At 45.4% G+C, this 14878-nt stretch overlaps 1 protein-coding gene across 3 annotated transcripts; it reads left to right on the forward strand.

Annotated features, from left to right (window-relative positions):
* Positions 1–2345: 2345 nt before the first annotated feature.
* LOC121548461 (pre-mRNA-splicing factor ATP-dependent RNA helicase PRP16-like) lies at positions 2346–14707 on the forward strand (the record flags this gene model as incomplete). 3 transcript variants are annotated; one of them, XM_045215255.1, is given in 22 exon segments in its annotated part: positions 2346–2616; positions 3126–3474; positions 3629–3834; positions 3957–4124; positions 4236–4404; positions 4542–4660; positions 4770–4843; positions 4948–5103; positions 5257–5418; positions 7755–7862; positions 7965–8089; positions 8212–8349; positions 8688–8874; positions 9369–9554; positions 9840–9980; positions 10650–10877; positions 11054–11161; positions 11274–11386; positions 12962–13170; positions 13817–13971; positions 14113–14268; positions 14447–14707. In XM_045215255.1, coding segments are annotated over 21 exon segments (3498 nt in total), but the record flags the coding sequence as incomplete, so codon positions are not given.
* Positions 14708–14878: the final 171 nt, after the last annotated feature.

Here is a 14878-nt window from a genome sequence, read left to right on the forward strand (position 1 = left end):
GAAACATCATGCTTTTGGGCTGTTTTTCTGCAAAGGGACCAGGACGACTGATCCGTGTAAAGAAAAGAATGAATGGGGCCATGTATCGTGAGATTTTGAGTGAAAACCTCCTTCCATCAGCAAGGGCATTGAAGATGAAACGTGGCTGGGTCTTTCAGCATGACAATGATCCCAAACACACTGCCCGGGCAACGAAGGAGTGGCTTCGTAAGAAGCATTTCAAGGTCCTGGAGTGGCCTAGCCAGTCTCCAGATCTCAACCCCATAGAAAATCTTTGGAGGGAGTTGAAAGTCCGTGTTGCCCAGCAACAGCCCCAAAACATCACTGCTCTAGAGGAGATCTGCATGGAGGAATGGGCCAAAATACCAGCAACAGTGTGTGAAAACCTTGTGAAGACTTACAGAAAACGTTTGACCTGTGTCATTGCCAACAAAGGGTATATAACAAAGTATTGAGAAACTTTTGTTATTGACCAAATACTTATTTTCCACCATAAATTGCAAATAAATTCATTACAAATCCTACAATGTGATTTTCTGGATTTTCTTGTCTCAATTTGTCTGTCATAGTTCAGTTGACGTGTACCTATGATGAAAATTACAGGCCTCTCTCATCTTTTTAAGTGGGAGAACTTGCACAATTGGTGGCTGACTAAATACTTTTTTTCCCCACTGTACCTACATCTCCTGATTACAAACCAAGTAGTCTTACTTATGTCTTCATGCTCTCTTGAGAACCTTGATGATCTCGAAAGGGAGTCAGTCAGCAGAGGTGAGCTCTGAAGTTGAGCCAGTCCAGAACAGGAGGTTGGTGGCACCTTATTGGGCAGAACAGCCTTCTGGTAATGACTGGAGCAGAGTACGTGGAATGGTATCAAATACATTGAACACATGGTTTCCATGTGTTTGATGCCATTCCATTTGCGCTGTTCCGGCCATTATTATGAGCATTCCTCCCCTCAGCAGCCTCCTGTGCAGTCCAGGATGTAGTGGGCCTACCTGCGGCGACAGTCTTCAAACGTTTGCCCTGAGAATCCTACCAGAGATGATTTTGGACCAGTAGGAGTGAGATTTTTGGAAAGAGTGGATTCCTGTTTTTTGGCCGACCCATATGTTGTGTCAAGCTGGGTTAAGGACAAACTGGGAATGGTTACATCTGTGAAAGTTTCGAGAAGTGGAATTGTTTAGATTTTGTGTGTATCCGCCTACCAGAGGAAGCGGGAGCTTCTACCCATGCGGTTTGGGCTCAACCTGTGGTTTGCTTTGCTCTCCGGAGCAGGGCGCTGCTAAAATGGGTGATCAATGGGGTAGCATTGAGTGTAGAGGTCAATCAAATTGAAAGGAATATTTCCTATGTTTGTGACGCCCGCCGTTTGGTGAGACGTAGACCCAGTGGCAATGGCGAGACTGAGAATACCCTGTCCGTCTTGTTGAGCTTTGACACAGAGCTTCTACCTGATAAGGTCAGGCTAGGTTATAATTGCATTCTGTGAGGGCCTATGTTCCGAACCCGCTTCGGTGCTTTAGGTGCCAAGGATTCAGACATGTTGCAGCAGTGTGTAGAAGGGAGATCCCAAGATGTGAGAAATGTGCAGGAGGGCATAGTCAGAAGGAGTGTACAGTTGGGATAGAGAAAGCACTATGGGTCAACTGTGGGGGTGCCCATTCAGCTGGGGATCCGAAGTGCCCTGTGAGAGACAGGTTGAGATTGCCAGAGTTTGAGTGGGGCAGAACGTTTCCTATGCTGAGGCAGTGAAGAGAGTAGAGGATAGCCCAGGGGTGAGTGAGTTGACTGGGAGGCCCCCAGTGAGTAAGCCTGAAGAGAGAGAGCCAGAGAGGAAGAGGTTTTTAGTATGGTTGGATTTCTTGTGTTTATAGCCATGGTGATCAACTGCACTGCACTGATGGAGCGGAAATCACAGAAGATAGATGTGGTAGTTGCAGCAGCAGAGAAATATTTGGGTGTGAGAGATTTTAGTGCCGAAGAGCTACAGGAAGTTTTGAGAGGGGTTCCATCCTCCCAGGCCGATGGCCTGGTGTAGGATAATTTAGGGTCAAAGTAGTGGGATGGGGTGGTGGATTTTTTGGGATAGTGTATAGGTGCAGTGTTAGATGGTGGTGCAATTAAAGTTTTTCCCATTCTCCTTTTCCCTTTTTATTTTTTGTGACCAAAATGTGCAATTTGCACTCCAACCTGCGAAATGCAGCAATATGCAACTAATCTGCCGGAAAGCCACATGAAGAAGAAAGCCATACGAAGAAGAAAATAGATTGTCCAGTGTTCTGGAACAGAATTTTAATAAAGTTTTTTTTTATTTTTTTATATATATCCCGTGGAATTGTGGGATAGCAATGGCGGCTTCTGTCTTTGTAAACAAAAAACGCATAATTTACAAAAGATAATAGCTATTTCGTAATGGTTTGAATCATCTCAAGTGGGTGGCACAGTTTTCGTACTTACATGAATGGTATTTTCCCAGTAACTCGGGTTGTTAATGTTATTGAAGATAATTTTTTTAGTTACAATAAATACATGTGGCAGGTTTAGCTAGTTCGCTAAAAAAATACTAGCTAGCTAGTGTCAGCGTCTTGATAGACTCACCACCTATTGTTAAAGGTAAGCAAGCCCGTGTTTTATTGAATGGGATTTTACAACTGTAATATCGGATGTACAGTCGTAGCTATTAGTTTAATTTCCTTTTTGTAACGTAATAGCTAGCTCGCTAGTTAATTCATTGGCTGAGCGATATCCTGTTAGCTAGCTAGGTAACGTTAGCTACTTTTAAAATGTTTTTTTGAAGTCACGTCTGTCACTAAGTCATAATAGTTTCTGCTGGTCGTTCATTGGCGTTAGATGTATATGTAGCTAGTGTAGCGACAGTACTGACTAAATAGCTGCGTAGGTAGCTAGCTACTGTACCAATCTAAAATACATCCCGTGAATTATTCGGGCGCGATTTTACACTTTTGATCGATTAGTTAAATGTAATAATCTCTCAAGTCGTTCAAATGTCCGTATGCAAAGTGCCTTTGATTAAGTGTTTCGTTCTAATTTATCTGACACATCCCTAACGTTACAGAATTAGTAGTTGGCTAATCTCCCAAAAAATGTGGTATCCAATCCAGACAGTTGTTTGAGAGAGACCATGGAGGATGATGCGTCACTGCACCGACTGGAGGGCAGTGACCCCACTGCGCAGGTCGGCGGGCTGATTGTGAAGAACAAGAGTGCAGCAGTAGAGCCTCATGTCTTTCGTGCACCCACTCCACGCACCTCTCTCCTGGGCCTGGATCTGCTGGCAGCTCAAAAGAGAAAGGAGCGTGAGGGCAAGGAGCAGGCTGAAGCTGACAGTGATGACAGGAATAACAAGAAATCCAAGGTGTCCTGCTACATGGACTGGGAGGAAGGGAAAGGTGATTCTGGGTCTGATGAAGAAGACAAAGACGAGGAGGACCAAGGTGGTAAAAAAGAGAGGTATGTTGTTTTGAAGTGATTTGGTTTGAGTTACTGTAGCTTCTTTTCTTACTAGCATAGAATACATACTCTCTCCCTATAAAGAGATCACATCTCAACTGATGTCATGCATGCAGTGTTGCATTACTGACACTTTATTCTATGTTTCATAAAGCAGCAGGAAGTACCGTGTGACTGGCTCAGAGACACCCTCTAACCCTGGAGGGGTCAGCGAAGAGTTCCGTCGCAAACACCAGCAGAGGGAGAAAGAACGGCGTGAGCATGGAATGTACGCCTCCTCCAAAGAGGACAAGAACAGAGAGAGGGAGAAGGACAGAGAGAGGATCAGAGATATGGACAGAGATCGACGGGGTGAAAGAGGTGAGCAAAACATTTCTACATCTGCATGCACAATGTTCATATTCTGGCAATAGCAATCGTTCCTATCTGTTGTGTGTCTGTGAATTTGTGACTGAAGTATTGGCTAACTGCTTTGATGGCAGATGAGCGGGAGCGCAGTCACATCCGCGGCGGCAGCAGCAGCAGCCGGTCAGAGCGTGGAGATCGCAGTGAGAGGAGTGAGCGCTCACAGAGAGAAGGCTGGTCCTCCGAACGCATCAGCCGGGGGAGTAAGAGAGAGGAGCCTCCAACGCCCCAGACACGCCCCAAAGGTCAGTAACCCTGCCACACCCCCTGACAGGCAGTTATTTAAGGTCCTTAGGTTATGCCTACAATACACTAACCACTCTCTCTCCCTCCATTCTGCAAACCCTTTGACTCAGATGGCACTCCCTCGCGCACCAGCTGGGATGAGGATGACAGCGGCTATGCCAGCTCACGCCGTTCCCACTGGGAATCTCCCTCTCCTGCCCCTTCACACAAGGATTCTGACAAGTCTGAACGGCCGGAGCGCAGCCCCCGCTCTGGACGGGAGAGCGAGAGGAAGGACAAGTAAGTAACTGCAGCTCAACACTCGTATGTTCATTTGACTGGGTTTTATAGCACTATCTAAAGACTCATTTTCAGTGGCTATTAGAAATGTGTTATGTTCAGCTTTTGAAATGAACTTTTCTTGTCTCTGTTCCCAGGTCAGTCAGAGGCCGGTATCCTGATGACACACCCCTTCCCACCCCATCATACAAGTACAACGAATGGGCCAATGACAGGAAGCACTTGGGCTCCACTCCTCGTCTGTCCCGTGGGAAAGGTAAGCCCCTCCTCCTTCCCCTCTCCCTCTTCCCCCAGTCACGTTTGAGCTCTTATTAATGCTCTGATAAGGCTTGCTGATGTTTGTGGATTGTGTCTCTGTGCCCCAGGTAAGAATGAAGGAGAGGATGGCATCGCCTTTGATAATGATGATGAGAAGCAGCAGTGGGAGGAGGACCAGAAGGTGAGTGGACATGTGGAGTTTTAGCAGTAACACAAATGAATAGCTTTCCCAACATTCATAAATGCACGTTTCTATGTATTGACTATTGCCCTGTGGTGTTACAGCAAGCGGACAGAGACTGGTACATGATGGACGAAGGCTATGACGAGTTCCACAACCCACTGACCTCCACCTCTGAGGATTATGTGAAGAAGAGAGAGCAGATCCTGCAGAAGCAGACACAGAAACGCATCTCTGCCCAGAGACGACAGATCAATGAGGTATGGCACTGTGTTCCTACTCTGTGACCACCTCCAGCCCTGGGTGTATGTAGCCCGTTTAGTTATAGTTTTGATCGTTAATACCATCCATGGATTTGAATTTTGTGTGTGTGACTGTATGTATAACGATGTGTGTTGTGTTCCTCCTGCCAGGATAATGAGCGCTGGGAGACTAACCGTATGCTGACCAGTGGAGTGGTCCAGAGGCTGGAGGTGGATGATGACTTTGAGGAGGACAACGCTGCCAAGGTCCACCTGCTGGTTCACAACCTGGTCCCTCCCTTCCTGGATGGGAGGATAGTCTTCACCAAGCAGGTAATACATCATTACAGCACGCTATTGGCCAATGAAATTACCAACACTCCCCTTCGTATTTATTTGGACAGGGAAGCTAAAACGTTTAATTTGGCTCTATACTCCAGCATTTTGAATTAGAGATGAAATGTTTTGTGAGGCGACACTAGGGCTGTGGCGAAACCAGTGTCGCGACAACACGAAGCAGACGACCATTTTTGGTCCTTTAAAAACCTGCTGTATGTAAAATATTTTGTGTACTATAGCTTGGAAAAAAAATACATGGGGGAGGTTAGCATTTTTTGGGGGGTATGATGTTTATGCCTCTAACTTTCTCACTCATCATTATTCACGATTCATTCATGATTGTCTGTAATCATGGTAGCATCCACATTAAAGTAGAAGTGTTCAGAAACATATTCTGTTCTTATTTACAATGAAAGTGACTCCAGAATGACACAATTTACCATTATTTTCTATTGGGCACAACATAAGCCAAAACACAACCAAAACAAACTGAAAATGCATCCAACAAGTTTGTAGGGTCAAAAGCTTAATTTAGTCACTGCTTGCTAGGAATATGGGACCAAATACTAAACTTTTGACAGAATTTAATGCAGTATAAGTGAATTTGTCCAAATACAGTGCCTTCAGAAAGTATTCACACCCATTGACTTTTTCCACATTTTGTTATATTACAGCTTGAATTTAAAAGTGATTAAATTGAGATTTTGTGTCACTGACCTACACACAATACCCCATAACATCAAAGTGGAAAGATGGTTTTGGACATGTTTACAAAATAATAAAAAATGAAAAGCTGAAATGTCTTGAGTCAATAAGTATTCAACCCCTTTGTTATGGCAAGCCTAAATAAGTTCAGGAGTAAAAATGTGCTTAATAAGTTGCGTGGACTCTGTGTGCAATAATAGTGTTCAACATGAATTTTTCTATGACTACCTCATCTCTGTACCTCACACATACAATTATCTGGGTAAGGTCCCTCAGTTGAGCAGTGAATTTCAAACACAGATTCAACCACAAGAACAGGGAGGTTTTCCAATGCCTCTCAAAGAAGGGCACCTATTGGTAGATGGGTTAAAATAAAAAACACACTGAATATGCCTTTGAGCATGGTGAAGCTATTAATTACACTTTGGATGGTGTATCAATACACCCAGTCACTACCAAGATACAGGTGTCCTTCCTAACTCAGTTGCCGGAGAGGAAGGAAACCACTCAGGGATTTCACCATGAGGCCAATGGTAACTTTAAAACAGTTACAGAGTTTAATGGTAACTTTAAAAACAGTTACATAGTTTAATGGTTGTGATATGAGAACTGATGGATCAACAACATTGTAATTACTCCACAATACTAACCTAAATGACAGAGTGAAAAGAAGGAAGCCGGTATTATTCTGAAACATGCATCCTGTTTGCAATAAGGCACTAAAGTAAAACAGCAACAAATGTGGCAAAGAAATGTGTGGGGCAAATCCAACACAACACATCACTGAGTACCACTCTGCATCATGTTATGGGTGTACTTGTCATCGGCAAGGAATAGGGAGGTTTTTAGAATAAAAAGAAACGGAATAGAGTTAAGCACAGAAGTCATCCTAGAGGAAAACCTGGTTTAGTCTGCTTTCCACCAGACACTGGGAGACAAATTCACCTTTCAGCAGGACAATAACCTACAACACAAGGCCAAATATACACTGGCGTTGCTTACCAAGACGCCATTGAATGTTCCTGAGTGGTACCTAGTTACAGTTTAGACTTTAATCGTCTTGAAGGCTTGGCAACAACCAACTTGACAGCACTTGAAGAATTAAAAAAAGAATGTGCAAATATTGCTAAACATTTTTTTCTTTGTCATTATGGGGTGTAGATGGGTGAGAAGAGAAAAAACAACGATTTAATCCATTTTAAATTCAGGCTGTAACACAACAAAATGTGGAATACTTTCTGAAGGCACTGTACTTAAGATGCCTTCAAATGAGGGGATTAGATACAAAAAGTGCTTTAATTTGTAAACGGTAAAACATATGTATGAAAATACCCTCAAATAAAAGGTGACGTTCTGTCGCCTCGTAGAAAACATTTGATCTCAAATCCAAAATGCTGAAGTATAGAGCCAAATATATATTTTTAGCTTCACTGTCCAAATACGTAGTGGAGTGTATGTACTTTTAAGTTCTAAGCCATGGGGTGAGAGCTGTTGCAGGCTTGTTGAGGGATTGTGAGAGTCTGCTGAAACGCATTTGGAGCTGGTTGAGTAATAACTAGTAGATTTACTATCAGAGTTGCTGTGTACTGAATGGGTACTGTTGCTGGTGTCTCTCTGTGCTGTAGCCGGAGCCTGTCATCCCTGTGAAAGACGCCACCTCCGACATGGCCATCATCTCCCGCAAGGGCAGCCAGCTGGTCCGCAAGCACCGTGAGCAGAAGGAACGCAAGAAGGTAGGCTGAGTGGAGGGAAGGCAATGTTTAAAACAGCTATACAGTAGTTGATGGTATGGTTACTGGCTGAATATCTGAGTGTCATTTTGATTGTTTCTCCAGGCTCAACAGAAACACTGGGAGCTGGCAGGCACCAAGCTGGGTGACATCATGGGCATCAAGAAGACAGAGGACGGGGATAGCTCTGGGGGCAAGCCAGTGGGTGAGGATGGCAAGGTGGACTACAGGTAACAAGCCCTTTACTAAAGGCTTATTTTGTGTCCATTTTGAATGTTTATTAAATATCAGTTTAGAAATGTGACAAGAACAACCTCAATAATTCCCTCTCTCCTCTCCCTCTTCCCTCCAGAACGGATCAGAAGTTTGCAGACCACATGAAAGATAAGAGTGAGGCCAGCAGTGAGTTTGCTAAGAAGAAGACCCTGTTGGAGCAGAGGCAGTATCTGCCCATCTTCGCTGTGAGGCAGCAACTGCTCAACATCATCAGGTAGCTACTCTACTGGACCCGGCCTGGCTGTCCTGGGACCACTTCTCACCCCCAGCCTTACCCCAGATGCAGGCTTTCATTCAGGGTGTAGGATAAGACATGTATGGCAATGAAGGTGGGAATTGGGGGCTGTGAAGTCAGAATGTTCATATGTGATTTACCTTTGGTTAGAGAATGACCACATCACAGGTGACTTAGGTAATGTTAGACAGCATTTGTAAATCATTGACAAATATACACTTCCAGATCTGTTTTCGTGAGCCGTTATTCATGTTTCGTAAGGTTGAAAAGTCCCATCAGGGTTTTAATGTTAGTGGTTGTGATGGGATTCTCTCCAGGGACAACAGCATTGTGATCGTGGTGGGGGAGACGGGCAGTGGGAAGACCACCCAGCTGACCCAGTACCTTCACGAGGACGGCTACACCAGCTACGGCATGGTGGGCTGCACCCAGCCCCGCAGAGTGGCAGCCATGAGCGTGGCCAAGAGAGTCAGCGAGGAGCTGGGCAGCAGCCTGGGAGAGGAGGTGAGCATTCAGCTGGCTTATGTAGGAGCCACTAGGCAAACATTAACTAGATCTGAGAAAAACTGATCTATGGATCAGTCAAAGCAGTGAATAACCACTCTTATCAGTTAACCCAGTGTAACAAACCTGGCAAGAGTTTATGAACTGCAATTAACTTGTTTATAGAGGAACGGAAGTACTCCAGAACGGAATAAGTGTTATCAATGTTCACTGTGTATAGAGGTCATCTGTCAACTGATGTTGACTCATGGTGCTGTCTTGGTTTTCTCCTTATGGAGTTGATGCTTGTATTCATATGTGTGCAACACAACACCTCCATCTAGTGGTGACTCAGAGATTGTACACCGCTTCCATTCTACAACTTGTAATGGAACTCTCCTCGCCAGCTTGTTTCTTTGGTTGACCCGTAGCACTGTAGTTTGAAGGCCGTAATTCATACGTGGAATGTAAATATATGTAGTTCACTACTAAACCGTTCAGTTTTTGGTTTGCAGGTGGGTTATGCGATCCGTTTTGAGGACTGTACGTCGGAGAAGACTGTGATAAAGTACATGACAGATGGGATCCTGCTGAGAGAGTCTCTCAGGGAGTCAGATCTGGACCACTACAGTGCTGTCATCATGGACGAGGCCCACGAACGCTCCCTCAACACAGACGTGCTGTTCGGCCTGCTACGAGAGGTCAGGGAGACACTTTGTATTTTTAAAGTATTTAGTATGTTTATTGGATAGAGGTGAGAGGTAGGAGAGAGAGAGTGCTGAAAGAGCAGTGGGCTGAATTCAAACTCATACTGGCAGTGATACATGTGCTCCAGGGGCAGTGGCTTAGACTGCTAGACCACAGGGAGACACTTTTACAACTCACTGGATGTTATTCAATTGTGATTATTATTTTGCATGCATATTTTTTGGGTTATCTTGTTGTAAGCAGTAGTAGAACTTTCTCTCTCTGACCTTTTCTTCCAGGTTGTATCGAGGCGTTCTGACCTCAAGCTGATAGTCACCTCAGCCACCATGGACTCTGACAAATTTGCTGCATTTTTCGGCAACGTTCCCATATTCCACATTCCAGGAAGAACTTTCCCTGTAGATATCTTATTCAGCAAGGTATTGTGTCCAACTTTCCATTCATATTTTCAACATAAGGATCATTTGTATATTGACTTGCACTCTGACTAGACCGGCCACATTTCGTGCCGAGCGTTGCGTAATACATTTACACATGCATGTTTTTCAATCATTTCAGACGCTCGATGTGCTGCAAGTCCCACCTCTCTCATCTCTTTATTGTTTTTCACAAATATACAAACCCACGTGGGTGCTTGAAAAACGAACAAGGAGAGATTTAATCAAAGATAACAAAAAACTAACTTGGTTTAACTTTTATCTGTGGATTAATCGTCAGAGTAGAGAAACACACATTTTGTCAAATCTACAAAGAACCAGCTAAAAAGAGGACTGTTTTGCATGTCAGGTAAAATAACAACCCGATGTTCATCTCCCTGGACAAACTGCTAGCAACAGCTATCTAGCTAAATGTCCATGAATGTGTCATGTGTTATGACCTTTCCTGAAATTAATAGAATTGATTCACAGTTGGTTTTGGTATTTTAACCTGCGTGTCATGATCGCGTCTGGTGGGGATAGACAGAATGATCATGCTCACAATGGCGAACGCACCCGCGGGGCCGGTTTGGTCATGGCTTAAGACTACTGTTATTTGTACCAAGGTAGTGTGTAGTTGTTGTGTATTCTAACAGTGTTATCTGTGTGTAGACTCCCCAGGAAGACTATGTGGAGGCAGCAGTGAAGCAGGCCCTACAGATCCACCTCAGTGGTATGGGGGGAGACATCCTCATCTTCATGCCTGGCCAGGAGGACATCGAGGTGACGTCAGACCAGATCGTGGAGCGTCTGGAGGACCTGGAGAGTGCCCCTCCTCTGACTGTACTGCCCATCTACTCCCAGCTGCCCTCTGACCTCCAGGCCAAGATCTTCCAGAAGGTAACCAATCACACCCATTTACTGTTGTTATGCTAACATGTACAGTTGGAACTCTTAATATACTGCAATATCCTTTGTACACAAGCATACTTGCAATTAGGGAGTTGGAATGCATATACCTAATACTAAAAGGAACACTTCGTCCTGATGTCTTTGTTTTGTTTTCTGGCTGCCAGGCTCCAGATGGTGTGAGGAAGTGCATCGTTGCCACCAACATCGCAGAGACTTCCCTGACTGTGGATGGTATCATGTTTGTTGTGGATGCTGGATACTGCAAACTCAAGGTACCCTGTCGCCCTCACGATCTTCCCCAGACTATCAAATGAAAGAAGACCAGCCATGTTAGGATAGTTTTTCTCTGTGTTGTGTTTGTTGCTGATGTGTTCTCTTTGACAGGTGTTCAACCCTCGCATTGGCATGGATGCCCTGCAGGTGTACCCCATCAGCCAGGCTAACGCCAACCAGCGTGCGGGCAGAGCAGGACGTACAGGGCCAGGCCAGTGCTACAGGTAAGTCACTGTCTACACACACACAAGCTCACACTTACTCACATTCACGCAGTCTCGCACTCCAAATGTACAGTCCTCCCACCTTTCTCAGTTTCCAGAGGGCTGCCTTAGTCCTCCAGTGGTGCTAGAGAAGTATGGAGCCATAATGATGGTGTAATGAAAGGCAGTTATTTGAAGGTGTCACCTTGGTGTGATGTCCGAGTGTTCCAGTCAGGGCTAGCAGGAAGGGAGTATTCACATGGCTGACACTGGTCTCTGTCAAGAGTGTCCTGTCTTCTAGAACTATACTTTTTGTTCCTCTCTGATTGTCTTCAGTACTCCTCTACATCAGACTGCAGCAGTCTGGAACTAAACCTTAGATCAGCCATATCTTCCCTCTTTCATGTTTTTCTGGGCCTAGATACAGGAATAAACAGGCTGAATTACACAATTCTCCTCACTCTGCCTGCTATCTCATTCCAACCGCTCCTCTCCACCAAAAAGGTAGAAAAGCAGCTAACAACATTAGCATCCTTTTGTATGGTGAGCCGTGCTGAAACGGGTGTGTATCTGAAGTGTTGTTGTTGTGTGTAATGCCGCCGCCGGTGTTTCGTCCTCTGGCTGATGCACATCAGAGCTCCCCTCAGATGGGCCGTCCAGGTCTCTGATCTGCAAGGAGGCCGGGCTGCTTTCAAAACCATCAGAGGCTGGGTGGAAGAGAGGGAGGGAGAATCCTAATCTCCACAGGATTTCATGCAGTTTAACTCTGTTTACAGCAGGGAAAATGTGACACAAAAGCCCCTTCTCTCTGAGATTTCACATGACCTTTCTCCTATCTCTCATACTTCCCCAAGTTGAGGGAGATGGTGACACACGCACACCACGTGATTGTTTTGCCTTGAAAAATGAGCTGGGATGCTTCTAAAAGCCCTCTACCAAGATTACCCCCCTCCCCTCACACACACAGATGTGAAGAATCAATTTGGGAGTGGAGCTTTAGAATGAGTGGGGCCTAGGCGTTTGGAGGGGTGGGAGGTGACGTGCTGGGTGACTCGACTTGTGTGGAGAATCTGCTACTCAAAGCACCTCTTAGCTGTGACTACACCCAGCACCAAACACATTCTCACAACCTGGCGTAAACCCACACACAGATCATTCCCTCATAATGCACAGATTTCAGAGGGATTAGCCACTAACTGAAATGGTTGAGAGATGCTTTGTTAGGCCAGGCCTATCAGTCTGAAGCAGCAATGGGAGCTGCTCTAAATAGTTTGGATAGTAAATGCCTCATAAGTAGCTTGGTTAAATGTTTATAATGTGCAGTAGGCCTGTCTCTTTGCCCTTCTCTAAACATCAGTTGGGGAGCGTTCAGCTTTCATGGAACGGAGGATGCTCAATCACGGTGCCATTGTTACAGGTTTAGAGCACTGTGTGAAATCATATCAGTGCCATGCAGAGCGGGTTTAACCAGGTGGTGAAGGCAGCATCTCCAGACCTGTCACTCTATGTTCGTTTAGAAAAATGTGTCTGCTAGATTATTCAATAAGCTCCCCCCTCTCATTGTCAGTCCATCTCTCCCCCTCTCTGTCCATCCAGGCTTTACACCCAGAGCGCCTTCAAGAATGAGATGTTGACCACCACCATTCCAGAGATCCAGCGGACCAACCTGGCCAACGTGGTGCTGCTGCTTAAGTCCCTGGGGGTCCAGGATCTGCTGCTCTTCCACTTCATGGACCCCCCGCCTGAGGACAACATGCTCAACTCCATGTACCAGCTCTGGATCCTGGGGGCCCTGGACAACACAGGTGGGTCTCTGCCCTGGCCTGGCCTGGACCACATCAGTCAAGATTAGGCCTCCAAATGTATAAATTGATCTCAGAAAACAAGGTTAAAATAGGGTGGAATAAGTATGTGTTCCCCACCAGCAATACAGCCAACAGATTTAACAATAACTACTTCATGTGCTGCGAGGAGAGACTTGGATGATGAAACTAGGCAATAGGTTGCTGTAATAGTATGTACATGCACTGCACCCTGTAAAGTACAGAGCTAGGTAGCACTGTGATGTAGGTAGTGGAGTAATTGCATAGTGCTTTATCCTCTGTTAGATTTGACTGGCTGACTCTCATCTCTGTCTCATCTGAGCCAGATCTCTGGGGATTAGGGGATTTGGTGTCTCTGGAGGACTTTTGACGTTTGCCTGTGTGGTGTGTTAACAGCAGATTATCTCTGATTAAGGTTTACCTGGCCAACACAGCCTGTTCTGCCTCTGCACTTTCCCTCTAAGCTCCTTATAGTCTGTCATGTAATCATTTAAATCAGAGCTGGCAAAGTTTGATTTCAATATTTTTTTTTACAACCATCCTCCACTGGCGGATGTCACCTGTATTGTGTTCCCCCTCTCCTCTGTCTGTAGACAGGAAGTGCGTAAATGATTTGTGTTCCCCTCAGGTGCCCTGACGCCCACTGGGAGGCTGATGGTGGAGTTCCCTCTGGACCCGGCTCTGTCCAAGATGCTGATCGTATCATGTGACATGGGCTGCAGTGCTGACATCCTCATCATCGTTTCCATGCTGTCTGTACCGGCCATCTTCTACAGGCCTAAGGTAGATGTCATTGAGATCGCCAACCAATTCATGTCTTAATATGTTCCTAATGTCTGTTTATGTTTCTGTTAAGAATTATTCACATTACACACTGGACAGTTGTGTGACCCCTGTATTTCCCCTGTGTCCCGACCTTTCCAGGGTCGCGAGGAGGAGAGTGACCAGGTGAGGGAGAAGTTCTCGGTCCCAGAGAGTGACCATCTGACCTACCTGAATGTCTACCTACAGTGGAAGAACAACAACTACTCCAGCATCTGGTGCAACGAACACTTCATCCACACCAAGGCCATGCGCAAGGTCAGTCAACGCCCCTCTCCTTTACCCTCTCTGACCAGTCTCCCTGTCTTAGGATCGAAATGCACTTGATTACCACTTTACATCAAAATATTCACACACTGAGCAATGTGTATTGAATAAATGTCCTCTTGTGTTAGTTCTCCGGTAGCTAACGTGTCTCTGTGTGTGGGTGTTTTAGGTGCGTGAGGTGCGCTCCCAGCTCAAAGACATCATGGTGCAGCAGAGGATGAACCTGGTGTCCTGTGGCTCAGACTGGGACATCATCAGGAAGTGTATCTGTGCTGCCTACTTCCACCAGGCAGCCAAGCTGAAGGGAATAGGGGAGTATGTCAACGTGAGGACAGGCATGCCCTGCCACCTCCACCCCACCAGCTCTCTGTTTGGCATGGGCTACACCCCCGACTACATCACCTACCACGAGCTGGTCATGACCACCAAGGTAAGAGACCCAACCTCACACAGCTATACATATACCCACATACTGCTAACCTATGATCTGTACTGATTCAGAGCTGAAGATGTTCTACCAGAAAGAGCTGTCATATATATATATATATATATATATATATATATATATATATATTATTCTTCTAGCTCTGTTACTGTGTTA

Source organism: Coregonus clupeaformis, unplaced genomic scaffold (genome assembly GCF_020615455.1).
Source record: "Coregonus clupeaformis isolate EN_2021a unplaced genomic scaffold, ASM2061545v1 scaf0408, whole genome shotgun sequence".
NCBI classification, from domain to species: domain Eukaryota; kingdom Metazoa; phylum Chordata; class Actinopteri; order Salmoniformes; family Salmonidae; genus Coregonus; species Coregonus clupeaformis.